Here is a 14,526-nt window from a genome sequence, read left to right as displayed (position 1 = left end):
TTGGTCTGAATGTGGATTGTTTTGCAAAATCAGCCTCTGAATTTTTAGCCACTCCTCTTAAACTATTTATTTTATTCCCACCAAACTTTTTCAACATGATGAAAATACATTAAATATGCTAAATTGTGAACGGATAATAAATATCTCAAACGGTTTTGCTATGGCGAGGGATTAAAGTAATATCCAAAAAGGAAACACTAAAAGCCTCAAATCTTCAAAAAATTTAATTATATACCATTTATTTCTATATAAAAGTATACAAATATTACAACTAAACCCATTCTTTTTTCTGTTTTTAAAAAGAATTTTATTCTAATTTTATTCTAAAATTAAAAACAGTAAAGTAAAAAAAATAAAAATAAGTCATACATAGGGCTATTCTGCCCTCTTGTGTCCAAAAGGACATCAAAATAGTATATAAAACTTTTTACCAGGTAGGCCAATATTGTATTTAAATATACATTTATTAGGTATGTGTCTGAGGATATTTTCCCACCGGTTAATCGACGTGTGACACGAGCGGGTGCTTTTAAATTGCTAATATAAAAGTGAAAGACAAATACGGACGTCCGCACGCACATTGATAACTAAACCGCCATTAACCCTCTGAGGTCTGAGCTGTTTTCTGGGCCCTGGAGGTGTTCTGACATGCTCTGACATTTGTGTTTTTTTCTGTTACTAGTGACATTTTCATGGCTAAAGTCTAATTACACTGTATTCAGCACAAACTCTGCTACAATAATATATCAGCAGCATGTATGTAAAAGTTTGTAGTTTTGAGATAATGACATTTATGCGTGGTTTGTGAAAATACAAAAAAAAATTCTCACTGAAATAAGGCCATGAAACCCATACTGATTATTTCTTCACAAGACTTTTGAAAATTGTATGACATAGCCTAGAATATTTGCTCCAAAACTATGTGAAAATCACCCTGACTGCTCATTCAGATAAGACAATATATTGATTTAAAATTTCTAAGACGTGTTTTGTGTGACAAAGCCATATGCGAAGAGGCGTGATCATCTCATGAATATGTAAGGCTTTAACACCTGAGAAAGACAAAGACACTCCCCTAACTGCCCTATTAGGAGCGATCAGGCCCTGTCATTCAGAGCACCTTGCACAAAGAATGAGGAGATTTAAAAAAGAATGGCTTTTAGATTGTTTGGATTTATTTACAACACAACACAATCCAAAAATACAAATGATAAAAGAGCACATTGAAAACAATGATCCAAAGACAGAGACCTTTGTGCCATTCCTAAAAACATTGTACATAGCTTTCATTTCCAAGGTGTTTGATTTTCACTTTACCATGTTCATGTACAGAGACTCATGTGAATGTTGAAGTCAGCAGGACTCAGTTGCATCTGGTCCCTGAAAGAAAAAAAAAAAAAAAAAAACTGTGAACATACTGATATCAAGAGAAACTATAGGGCTGCACGATTTTGGGAATAGATTTTAGATTTTTCTGGTTAAAATTTCTTTTTAAAATTCACAGAATACACACACACACACGTTTCCAACAATATATAATGAACACCAGGTTTGTTGTGCCTTGTAGGCATAGGCTACGCAGTGCTGCATAAAATAATAATAACAATAAATTAAATCTTCCAAAAGATTTCAAGAACAACTACGCTAGAGAAAAATATATTGATTATCATATGTTACTTCAAATGTTTCCATTCGTTATGATGATATGAAATGAGATAATAGTAAAAACATAAAGCCTAATGTTTGGTGCATTTTTCCTTTCAAACGCAATCGCGCTCCAAAATATGATACATTAAAACCCACAGCGCGCTCCAAAATATGATACATTCAAACGCACAGCGCGCTCCAAAATATGATACATTCAAACGCCATCGCGCTCCAAAATATTAAACATTATGGTTATACATATCTATGTTTGAGCAGATATCCACAAACAGTATTTAACAGGAAACACGGGTCTAAATAGTATAATATTCACCATATATCTAGCAACAGTTCAACTGCAATGTGAAGTTTATGCAACAATACCATAAACTAATAAGTAAGAATTTCTTACCTTACATCTTTCTTGTCTTCAAATCGCGTTCTTCTTCTTCTGGGGGTAAATCCAATGTAAGCTCAGACGTGTCTTCCAAACTCGACGAAAAGCAGAGACTTGTGAAGTTTTTTGGTGTTTTGTGTTTGAGGTAACGAGGGCGTTCGCGTTCCATGTGGAGATTTGCATGTGAATCTCTTTTGCGCGAGTGGACGTGTCGAATTAAAAAGTAATTAGCAAGCGTTTGAGATACTGGACATCCTGTTGGTTTTATACAAATTACTTAAACAGAGAATATTTGTTTTCAGTTTGAATCCGATCATTTAAAAGTACACACTTAAATGTGTATAAAGGTATATGGCTAATAAATGTGTGAGAAGTATTCGCCGAGTTTTGTTTCAGTTTATAGACGTGCTCAAGAAAAAAAAGTTCACCGCGACGGAGAGGCAGAGACACCCTGTTTATTTTCTTTATTTTACAAAAGCACAATGTTTTGATTTGATTGTAAGTGGACACATACAAAAGTAGAAATATCACAGATTATTTTTTTATATTTCTTTTTTCTGTATAACCATAAATGACGGAGTAATTTAAGTTTATGTTGCTGCTATGTGAAAAAAATCCAGCAAAACGCGTCGGCGCGTTTCTCGACCTCAGAGGGTTAAGTGTCGCCAGGCGACCGTCTTAATGAGTGAGTCATTGATTCATTCGTTCATACGATTCGTTTGAATGACTGAGTCATTCATGATTAAGACATATGTTTATGGATTGATCATTCAATCTTTGAGTCAACCGATTCGTTCAAAATGCTGAATCATTCAGAAATGAGAAAACACATTGCTGAGAGATGCGCGTGATGATTCTGCTGTGATCTTTTTGTTTAACTATTTTCGCTGCTGAAACGGAACAAAAACAGTCAATATTGCATCTAAAATTTAAAGAGACATGATTGTAACTGTTTTTTAACCTCAGGGCTCCAGACTGCGACCAAATGGTCGCATTTTGCGACCAAAATTTGAGAGTGTGCGACTGAATTTTTCATCCAGTCGCACATGTGCGACCAGTAAATTTGTTTTGTTTTTACACATTAAACGGAAGGGGCGCGTCAGTGAATCCGGAATGTGTGGCAGGCCAATGAGTGTGAGAAGAATTGGGAATGGCCACTGTAACTGGCTAATGTGTGGAGGGGGAGGGTCCTAGAGATAATCGAGCGCGCGTAAACGTCCGTGGGAAAGAGACGGAGACAAATATCAATGTCACAGACACAGCCGGATGATGATTCAGAATCAGAGGTTTGTGAGGTGATAAAGGCCCGAACCCACCATTTTCGGGAAGACTGGCTGCGAGAATTCAGCTGGTTGAGGTACTGTAAGGAGACGAACTTAATGAACTGTGAATGTTGCAGTCGCTACCCCAGAACTGCGGGGAAAATGAAGTTTGCAGACAGTGCAGGCACTTCGCAGTTTAAACACAATATGCTAGTTAGACACATTCTCAGCCTCAAGCATAGAGTATTCCGTAACATGTTAATAAATCAAAACAAAATGAAAGCGGAAAAAAACTGCGCTACTCATTTCTGCGTCACGGACCGTTTAATAGTTCGAACCAATAATAGACAGTGCAGAGCTTCTCTCGTCAGTCGCGGGCGGATCTCAATCACGCAACACCGTTACATCGTGGACATCCAGTGAAGAAATCCATTGAGTTCGCGACAGAATTAATAACATCGTTGCGAGATCCAGTGAGAAACATTCAGATTCAACGCAGAATTCTCTGTTATAAACCATATCAGATCAAACAGCGCTAACGTGGAAACCAGGAGAAACATGTGCCATGAACGAACAAGTTATAGAAGGCTTTAGGTCCACAGATCAGCAACATTCACCATGGATTTAATGTAGTAACACTAACTGTAACGGTATACTGTGGTTATAACAGTAGCCTACACATATCTTTTTCCAGCACTTCAAAACTATAATATCATATTTAAATGTTATTTTTAATGTGTTGACCAAAACATTTTTTGTTCAACCTTTAAAGATTGTCTCTATTTATAAAACTAAAAGTTTCAAGAAGTAGGAAAACTCACACTTATTTAAAAAAATTAATAAAATTAAATTACCATTGTAAACATAGCTGCTGAGGGCGCTTATTGGCTATTTTCAATCCCTAATATCTATTTTGTCACTCATTTTGCTATTGAATTAATATTAAGACATTATGAATGATAATAGTTCAAGTTAATTTTATCTACACCTCAAATTAAGCTCAGTGCTTTGTCATCCCACAGTGCTACCAGATACTTTCTGTAGAACTTAGTGCCGCTGCCCTCAAATGTTAGTCTGGAGCCCTGTGAACTTAAAATAAAACTGCACATTGTAATTTCTGTACGTTAAGTCTATTTATTATCAAAGCATTTGTCAGTAATACAGTTATTTTTGGGGGAAATGTGAATAATTGCATTGCAAGGTGATTTAAGATGTGCCCCTAAATGTTCTGCTTGCGCTCCTAAAATTTTAAGTCAGGGGCTACAGCGCTCCTAATAAAAAAAGTTAGTCTGGAGCCCTGAACCTGTTGTATGAAATCAATGTCACAGTTTCAATCGTGATTGTATTCAGGAAACAGCCTTCTTGTCAAGTGAGGTTGCTTAACTGTTATAAAATATATCAAAACTCCATATTTATAATTTTTATAGTCAGTAAGTTGTTAACTGAGTTTGTTTTTTGTGTGCTGATCTCATTTGTTTACATTTCTCCTGGAGAAGCTGCATGAGCCTCAGCAGCGCAACCTTGTTACCATTGATCAACTGATTACTGGTAATCCATTTATTAACAACTGTTGATTGCAACTTAAAATGAATGTAATAAAATTAGAATAATCTCTCGTTTTAGTGATTCCCAAGTAATTTTTTTGTCATTGACGTTCTAATCAGGCTACTCTGGTCGGGCAAGTAAAATTCTCTTTCAGGTTGGCCTATTGTATTTATATATAAATATATTAGGGATGTGACTGTGGGAAAATTTTCCCACCGGTTAATCGATGTGTGACACCGCTGGGGGCTTTTGAATCGGTAACTTAAAAACGAAAGTAAAATATGTTCGTCCGCACGGACATTGATAATGGTGCAGAGCGAGCGCATTGCAATCTTGATATCGCAGTCTGTTCATTATAGCCTTTATAAAATATAATAATAAAATACTCAACCTAACATATAAAAATTACACTGCTCTGAATAGTATGAATTGTACTGACTATTTAAACACAGTAATCACCGCTAAACTGTGATGTTTCCAAGCACATATTTGCGCATGTGAAGAGGATAATTTTTCCCTTCAATAGTGGAACGTGAGTGAAGTACAAAGCCTATAATAAACAAATGTTTAGCATCCAAAAAATGTAATATATATATATATATATATATATATATATATATATATATATATATAACAAAAAAAAAAATAATAATAATATATATATATATATATATAAACACACTTAAAAAAAAATATATATATATATATATATTTTTTGGAGGGCCCAAGCCGGTGAAACCGCCACCCCGGTGCCTTTAGTGTAACTAAAGGCACCAGGGTGGCGGTGCCACCGGCTTAGGCCCGCAATCTCTGCTCGCAGCTATATTTATTATTATTATTATTATTATTATTATTATTTTATCAAAATTGATTTGAAAGGCAATAAAAAAAATAAAAAAAGCTACAGGTTTGTTGTGGTGGTTTGCACAGCATCAAATAAAGACCAATTACAAACTTATCCTCGAACACTAAAATAAACAAATGAAACCGCACAGTTAATAGCACTACTGTTTATTTTAAAATGACATTAAATAATGTATTTTTATTTTAAAATAAAGGTGTCATGATCCAAACATCTGGTATGATGCGAATGCACAAGTGAACTAAGTTACTTGCTAGTCAGAATGATCCTGTTCCCAAAATGCGCTCTTCCCATAACAACGCGCTAAAACATGGACTCACAAAGAATTCACAAAATTATTTTACAGTAGTGTTTTCATTATGATTTTATGTAGCCTATATAACAGACTGATACCAATCCCGATCTGAATTCTGACTTGATGCAGCCTGAATCACAATGGCACTGTGTTCGTTAGTTGGCTAAAGGAGATAGGAGTTTTCTTCTTCTTCTTCTTCTTCTTCTTCTTCTTCTTGACTGAGCCTTGTTTCTCACAAGATTTTTTTCTCCATTCTGTCACCTCCTGATGACAGAAGTGAGTTTGGGTTCCTTGCCACTGTCGCCTCTGGCTTGCTTAGTTGGGGACACTTAATATTCAACAATAATATTGATCTGACTGTACTGATGCTGTTCTATGAGAACGATGACATAATTCTTTGCAGAACTGCTTTATAGATGATTAACTAATTTAGTAATTGATAGGGGTGTGGCGATACACTTAACTCACGAGATGGGTTCACGAGAACAAGATAAGATTGTTGCACTGAATTTTTAAGAAATCCTTAAAGGGCACCTATTATGCAAATTTCACTTTTACATGGTGTTTGAACATAAATGTGTGTTGGCAGTGTGTGAGCAAAACCACCCTAGAATGATAAAAATCCACCCAGTGGTTTTTTTACAATCTCAATAAATCATAAGCACTGCCTCAGAATGAGCTGTTCTAAGATTCTATGCAATGTGACGTAGAATTGCACTGACCCCTCCCATGACTGTTGATTGACACTGCAGTTTGAGCATAGACCCACCCTGAGGGAGTGGGACACAGTCCTCCATTGTTTCGACGCTTGAGCAGCTGTAGACAAGAATGTCTCCTAAGCGATTGAGGTGTGTTGTTGTTGGATGTAAGAATGAACATAGCAGTCTTCATTAACTCTCGTTGTTACTCGAGGATGGATCTGTACCAACTGTTCGTGAACCAGCTTACAGTCTCCAGAACGACAGGCCTAACGTTACTGACCACGGCAGAAATGAAAGTGAGAGCGCGCTCTTTATGACAGCTCATCGAGTCATTTTACGGATATAAGGTTTACCAGTTTATTTAGCACCCACTGAAAAGGTGTGTTTATATTTGTTTACTGTTAGTTGTAACGAGTGTTTGTGTACTTCGCTGTGTATGTTGTTGATAATGAAAGGGAGAGAGAGAGAGTTTATGGATAAGACTTTAATGCTCACTTCTTATACTGTTTATTCAGCTCTTACTGTGATTCTCTGGAGTAAAACTAACGCTTCATCTTTTGTGTGATGTACAATAAACTTCACTGAACTCATCAGTATATTTTGGTCATCATTCGGACAGGGTCTGCTACAGCAGGCTTGTATTAATAGTGGATAAAAGCAGATGACAAGTAAATTATAACCATAATTAAACTAAACTATACCTGTCCTATCTCCATACAGCATATATTCTCTGGCTCTGTGGGCACTATTGTCCGGCTCCAAGTCGAAATGAACACCGCAACTGAGAGTTTCTGTTCTGATATTATCAGATGAGATTGTCCTGGTTCTGAGCGGGAGCTCGTGAGGCTCCGCCCCCTGGGCCGGCAGCGGCAGTTAATTTGCATTTAAAGGGATACACACTTAAACAGCGCGTTTTTCTGAGCCCCAAAAAATGACAATTTAAACATGCTGTAAATAATTATCTGTTGGGTATTTTGAGCTAAAACTTCACATACATACTTTTGCCCTTTAATGACAAAATTCCTAACTGGAAAAATAGTAGCAGGTGCATTTTGAAAAGTTTTAACTAATCATCTTGTAATGAATGTCATTTCAGTTCTACTTTCTGAGTATGAATTATCATATACATTGAAAGAAAACAATATAAGCACTGTAAAAGGTTTTGCCACAACTGAAGGAGAAAAGTCTAGGTTATGTATGTAACCCTCGTTCCCTAAAGGAGGGAACGGAGACGTTACGTCAGTGACTGACGAAATGGGGATTTCGCTAGAGAGCCCTATCACCTTCGAGTATTAGAAAATGAGCCAATGGTATGAAAATACCATGGGTCTGCGGAATTTGAATCGCGAACTCCGCCCCACCGCATGGGTATAAAAGGAGCAGCGAGTACAATTTCGCATTGTTACCTGCTGAGGAGCCGAGACTGTGCACCCTGGCCGTTTCAGCGGCACAGTGGTAGTGGTATGCGGACGTAACGTCTCCGTTCCCTCCTTCAGGGAACTCAGGGTCTATAGAGACATCTGAGTACAGGGCTTGAATTTCGGCGCGGGATTGCGGGTATTGCGCATCATTTTAATAATTCCCGCAGGTCTCCCACTTATAATGCGGGAAATTCCCGGAAACATTGATTCACTTTAGCCTGTAGGTTGTATTAGTAAATTAATCCACACAGATTATAAAATCAAATCAGTCATTTTAAAACTGTCTGCGAGACGCAATTTCTCTAACCGCATGAGTGATTCAGCTGTGCTGCGTCTTCTATCAGCTCGTTAAGCGCTGCGGTTGTCACTTGCATAATCGGGCCAGCATTGCATCATGAGTAACTAAAGTTTACCATTTGCACGTCTTTTTAAGTCTTACAAGTTTAAGCATTCACGCGATTTTAAACTCTTCGGTACATGCGCGCTGTCTGAGAGATGTTTCTCTGCACACATACATAGAGTAAAGCCGCCTCACACACAGCTCGCGTGTAACCAAAGTTATTTTTCGTGGATTATATCGCTTTAACAGTCAAAAACATGCGAAAATTGTCAATTTCGGTCTTGGTGAGTATCCTCTAAACACAGTCGGTTATGTCTTAAGCATAAATCGCACGTGACCGTATAATGAAACAGGATCCGTGCACTATAGCTCTTACAGGGACAGCAGCCATATGTGTCTGTCATTAATTTGGTTGTCAAAACAACAAAACATAGCTTTCATTTTAAGGAATCAGGATTAATAGCCTATGTATTTAATTTAGTCAGGACTAAAATACTACCCAGTGTTATTTTACATTTGATTACTTTATTCAGTCTCTGTATTTCTGAATACTAGTGTTAGACCTAGGGGTGCAACGGATCAAAAAACTCACGGTTCGGATCGTTTCTCGGATCAGAGTCACGGATCGGATAATTTTTCGGATCAGCAAAATTTTATTTTATTTTATTTTTTTATTAACACTTTTAAATTGTTAAATTAAAATATATAAAATCAACTTAAAGTGCACAAGGCATAATATCTTCTTTTTAACATAATTAATGAAAAACAACTTAAAGTGCAACATAAAAAGGCATCTCCTTCCTTTAAACATGGACCAATGCTTTATGTGTTTCCACTGTCATATAGGGCTGTCAAAATTGCTCAAAAATGACGTTCGAATATTCCCTCTAAAAAACACATATTCGAATTATTCGAACATCTGGTTGCGCATTTTGTCAATGACGCGCATTAGGCCTATGTCAATAACAGGACAAATTAATACAAAGAGACATAACTACTTGTGTAGTTCATTTAAGTTTAAACATATTTGACAACGTATTACCTTGCTCGCTCGCACTCGCAGGCACTCTTTCTCTCTCTCTCTCTCGCCGTCACCCATGCAGCGTTCACACCAAACGCGAATAGAGCGTCTGGCGCGAGTGATTTCAATGTGAAGTCAATGTAAAGACGCGTTTACGCACGTCTGGAGGTTTTGCGGCGCGAATGAGGCGTCACCGGCGTCACGCTCTCTGCGGTTCATAACGCTCGCCATGACCACGCTATGTGTGGACTGAACATGCGCACAACTTTTTTTTCATCAATCAATCCGCGGATCACGTGAGTGCCGAACCGAAGATATTGATCCGAACGGATCACGGATCAATGATGATCCGTTGCACCACTAGTTAGACCCAAGCAAAAACTTCTCTTTATTTCTCTTTATTGGTATCTTTATTCTATTGTATTTATTTGTGCTACTTTTTTCAATTTAATTCAAAGATTGAAATCAAGCTTCCTTGTGTTGTGTAAATTCTTAAGAACAAAATTACCCCATTGTAAAAATGCGATGACCGAGTATACATTTAGGCGAGATAAATGTAATAAAAAAAAAAAGTCTAAACTCCCCCCTCAAATAAAAAATTCCCCCCCATAAGAATCACCTAAGGGGGGATTTCCCCCCCCATTTTCCAAAATGAAATTCAGGCCCTGGAGTAAAATAGCGCACATATCCAATGGGTGCAGCCCAAGACACAGAGCAGATCCTAGCTACTGGCCATTGGGAGCGAGTACACAAGAGGACACTGGCTTTACACAGAGATTGTAGAATCTCGCGAATGTGTTAGGTGTCGCCCAGCCTGCAGCTCTACAGATGTCTGTTAGCGAGGTGCCCTATGCTCTCAGCTGCCCGGGCAAGCATGACGGTCAGCTCTGGATCAGACTCCGTGAATGCTGACACTCCCGAGGGAAGCAACGCAGCTAAATCCTCATCTCCAGAGGAATCTAGCCCGCCCTGTGATGCTGTGAGCGACATGGCGTCATCCGCCGGAGCACCGAATGAAACACTGGGTCCTGAAAGAAACCAGGCTCACCCAGAAGCTCCACGGCTTGCGATGTGGAGGGGGCCGTGGGCCGAGGAAGACTCGTCGAGTTCCACACTGTAACCCACAGATCACCCTGGCTACCAGCCAAAGTATCCCCTCTCGAGGAGGAGATAGATTGGGGTGTGGCAGAGGGGAATCTACCCCCACGGAGGTCATTGAGTCTTGATCGAAGCACCGCGATGGCCACGTTCCCGCAATGAGAACATGACTCATCCACAAGCACTGCCTGAGCGTGATTAAAGCCCAAACACGTGAGGCAGCACTCGTGACCATCAGGCGGATGGACCATGCGCCCACAATCAGAAACACATGGGCATGATCGCACATACTCCGTGTATAGGGAGCGGCGGTGCTAAGCGCGCATTCACATTTAGGCTCTGTTGCGCAACGAATGATCCGCCATGGTTTTGTCAGTCTAGCCTTACTCTCGTCACGCAATCAGTGAACTGTTATTCCTGCTACACTGTGTGCTACTCTGCACTGTAATGTAAACATGTAAACATGTGGAGGCATGTAATGTAAACATAGCTGTGGCTTATTCTATGCTAATTTCACCCTCACGCTCTGTATTACAAGATGGTTTTTCCCCTCGACGAGAAATCTCGTCACAATTTACGAGATCTCGTCACACCCTTAATTAATTGATGATCTTTACAATGGAACTGAATCAACACTGAACTGACTTCAGCTGAACAACAGCCGAAATGCATAATTTCCCTGTTTTCACTCTATGAGCTTTGAAACAATCTGTATTATATAAAGCACTATATAAATAACGGTGGCTTGACTTGACTTCTGCTGCACATTGCACATATTTTTGCACATATTTTTCTCTTTGAAGGGATTTCAATCATATTTCAAGAAATTCTAAATCATCGTGGCAGACAGTAAGCAACTGAAGGAAATTATCCATTATTTATCTGCTTCAATATATAGGCCAAATTTTCTTATCGAGTCGATAACAATCACATTAAAAATTAACATATATTGGCCGATACTGATATGGAGGCCGATATATTGTGCATTCCACATCTTTCAATTCCACTTCAACCTTCTTCCTGCGTGTATCATACAGTTTTGGGATGACTTCATTAAAGAGTGTACAAAAAGGGAATGTGATATCTTTTACCGAGAATATCTCGCCCTTATCTCGCTATCTTGCCCTTTTTTATACTGTTAACTGGCACCATATCTTTAGCCATGTAACATATGACACCTGTTATTTTGCTGTACCTTCGTGAAGATTTGTCATTGGGTGTGATGCTTTCAAATGCTTGAGCAATTGAAGTTTGCTTGGCTGTCAAGTTGCGGTTGTTGCAGCGAACCAGTCTGTTTATCCGTGGACCTTTTAACCATGCATCCATCACTGTGATGCTTCTGCAGGTGTGATAGAGGTTGTTTGTGTTGTCTCGCAAGGTTGACACAGATATTCGACAGGTTTTACTAAGTACTTGCCTCTTTTAAGCACACCAGAACTTTAAGCACATGATAGCTTTTTATTTTTTAGGTACAAAGTCATCTGCAGGACTTCTACAGACAGACTTTGGTTCTTGGCTTGTTATTCACTCAGCACGTGCATTGTGTTAATATGCCTCCTATTGGTTTAACTCTGTGTCAATGTAATGTGTTCAGGAAGCAAACAGTCTACATTAATAATCACAGCCATTTGAAAATCGCAATTTCGGTTTAGAAACGATTAATCATGCAGTCCTACTTAAGCCCTTAGTTTCTTTAATTTAAGAACTGATGAGTGTTAGGTGACTACAATATGATGTTTTGCATGTCCATGCCAAAATTACTGTTGTACAACTGTTTCTGTGTATCTACAGATCCTGAGTCACATGTTCTCTTCAGTCTTTGTGAATGAGGGTCTGGCTACGTTCCTGCAACCCCTTCCAGCTGGCCCCTCCCCTCGTGTCAAACCCTCATCCCTCCTCAGTTCTCTTCACTCCTCTCTTCATAGAGATGGAGCCAAAGCAGGCTGCTCCAAGGTTACTGCATATGTGTTCACAGATATAATTGATTTCAGCAATTTGCTACAATGAAGATATCACCCCGGTTTCACAGACAAGGCTTAAGCTAGTCCTAGACTAAAATGCATGTTTGAGCTGTTTTTATCTTAAAGTAACTTGCACTGACGAATCTTAAAATCTTTTTTGTCTCAGAATGCACATCAGTAATGTTTTTTTTGTTTGTTTTTTATGGCACGTTTATTAAAGCTACTTAAATGCCCTAATTGAACTAAGGCCTAATCCTGGCTTAGTTTAAGCCCTCTCTGTGAAACCGGGCCTGAATGTTTATAAAACTAATTTTCCTTTTCAAGCCATTTTTAGAATCATAGCATAGGACCACTGCATCATCAATTCTAAAACCATTCTTTCTTTCTTTCTTTTTCTTAGGAACAAACACTCAGTTGCAGTCATTTCAAAGATGGGAAATCTTATATTTTACAAAGATCTGAAAATGTAAACTCTGTTGGCCTTTCTTCACTTTTTGTTCCACCCATCCTAAAAAGGAAATGGACAGAAGATGCTAAGGACTTTGAGCCACCCAGCAAACAGTTCAAAGAAGGTATGGGGTTTAAATCCATGAATTATTCAGCAAAAAAAAAAAAAAGATTACTTTGAACAAAAAATTGTGAAGTAAAGAATTTTGTATTTGGCGCTAAGATCCCTGTGGCTGGTTGTACAAACCTTTTTTTTTCTATTTTCCTCCATTTGCTTCATTCCCAGACAAGGCGAATTCATCCAAAACTCTCCCTACCTTTTCTCAGGAAAGGCAAGTTCCATCGCAGCTTTTGGACTGTGCAGACTTTGAATGTTCTCTCTGTATGAGGTAATAATACATTCTGTCTTGAAATTAATTCTTAATTTTGTATACATCTAAAACCTCCTCACTTATTGCAGACTGTTTTATGAGCCGGTCACGACACCCTGTGGACATACTTTCTGCCTCAAGTGTTTGGAGCGCTGCTTGGACCACAACCCTAACTGTCCTCTGTGTAAGGAGAACCTCTCTGAGGTAAATATGAGGCCTATTTACAGGTGTCACTTTAATGTGTTTTTACTGATCAGATAGCTATCCAATTTGTTAAAACGGCCACATAATGTGTCTCCGTAAAGTTCACGTCACCAAAAGCAACAGATATGTGCTGCAATTTATTCATCATAAGCTTTTTTCAAGCATAAGCTTTCTTGCAGAAGAAAGATGCTCAACTGTTCATCTCTGTTGGGCCATATCTGTGGAGATGCGTGTTGCGGTAGCGCTGTCATATCTGGCTACTGGGAGCCGGTATTTTAGACCATTTTGGAGGGAGTAAATTTTACTTATATCCTCCTGGGACCCAAGAATAGACTTTTGTCCACTGTAGTGGACATTATATTTTAGTGAATTTCTCTGACATCATACATGTCACATGTCACACCTGGGTGTCCTGTAAAGAGCACATTCAGGGCTTTTCAGAGATACCAAATGTTTGGAGGTTTCACCATGAAGACAACTTATCCTTGGTCTTTAAAAATGTCTGACATTAATTTAGTGATCAAATGTAGCATTCTTATGGAAATATGATAATATATTGTAATTGTAATTTAAATTGGACTACTTTTCAAATTGTATTTCATCAAACATCTCAGGAAAATGTTATGGGGTTTCAAATAAAAAAAAATACTTTCTGTTACAGAACAGGGCGTTGGTTTCATACATGTCCACTGTAAAGGACATCAGGACTTAAATCGTATTTATCAGGCATTTTAGGAGACAAAACAAGTGAATATGGAAATAAATTATACATCAATATTCCTATGAAATATTAGATATTATTATTAAAATGTTGCCAATTATACTCCAGTTATTACACTTCTTTTTTCATTAAATGTTGCTCCAAGAACACTTTAATGTGCAAATTAGATACAGTGTATAGATACATTGCATTGAATGGGAATATTAATTTACGGCCATTTTACCCACATATTGCAT

The 14,526-nt window shown here is 38.2% G+C and overlaps 1 protein-coding gene across 2 annotated transcripts in view; it reads left to right on the top strand.

Annotated features, from left to right (window-relative positions):
• lonrf2 (LON peptidase N-terminal domain and ring finger 2) overlaps window positions 1-14,526 on the top strand; it is a 169,208-nt gene that overhangs the window by 116,263 nt on the left and 38,419 nt on the right. The window contains exons 4-7 of one of the 2 annotated variants that reach the window (XM_082165367.1): window positions 12,378-12,539; window positions 12,948-13,119; window positions 13,281-13,326; window positions 13,455-13,569. In XM_082165367.1, coding sequence (XP_082021493.1) covers window positions 12,378-12,539; window positions 12,948-13,119; window positions 13,281-13,326; window positions 13,455-13,569 — 495 coding nt within the window. Of the gene's footprint in view, window positions 1-12,377; window positions 12,540-12,947; window positions 13,120-13,280; window positions 13,384-13,454; window positions 13,570-14,526 lie in introns of both variants that reach the window. The other variant, XM_082165366.1, reaches the window with a different exon arrangement.

Source organism: Leuciscus leuciscus, assembly GCF_965113295.1.
Source record: "Leuciscus leuciscus genome assembly, chromosome: 3".
Taxonomy (NCBI): domain Eukaryota; kingdom Metazoa; phylum Chordata; class Actinopteri; order Cypriniformes; family Leuciscidae; genus Leuciscus; species Leuciscus leuciscus.
This window is presented reverse-complemented; position numbering and strand designations above follow the sequence as displayed.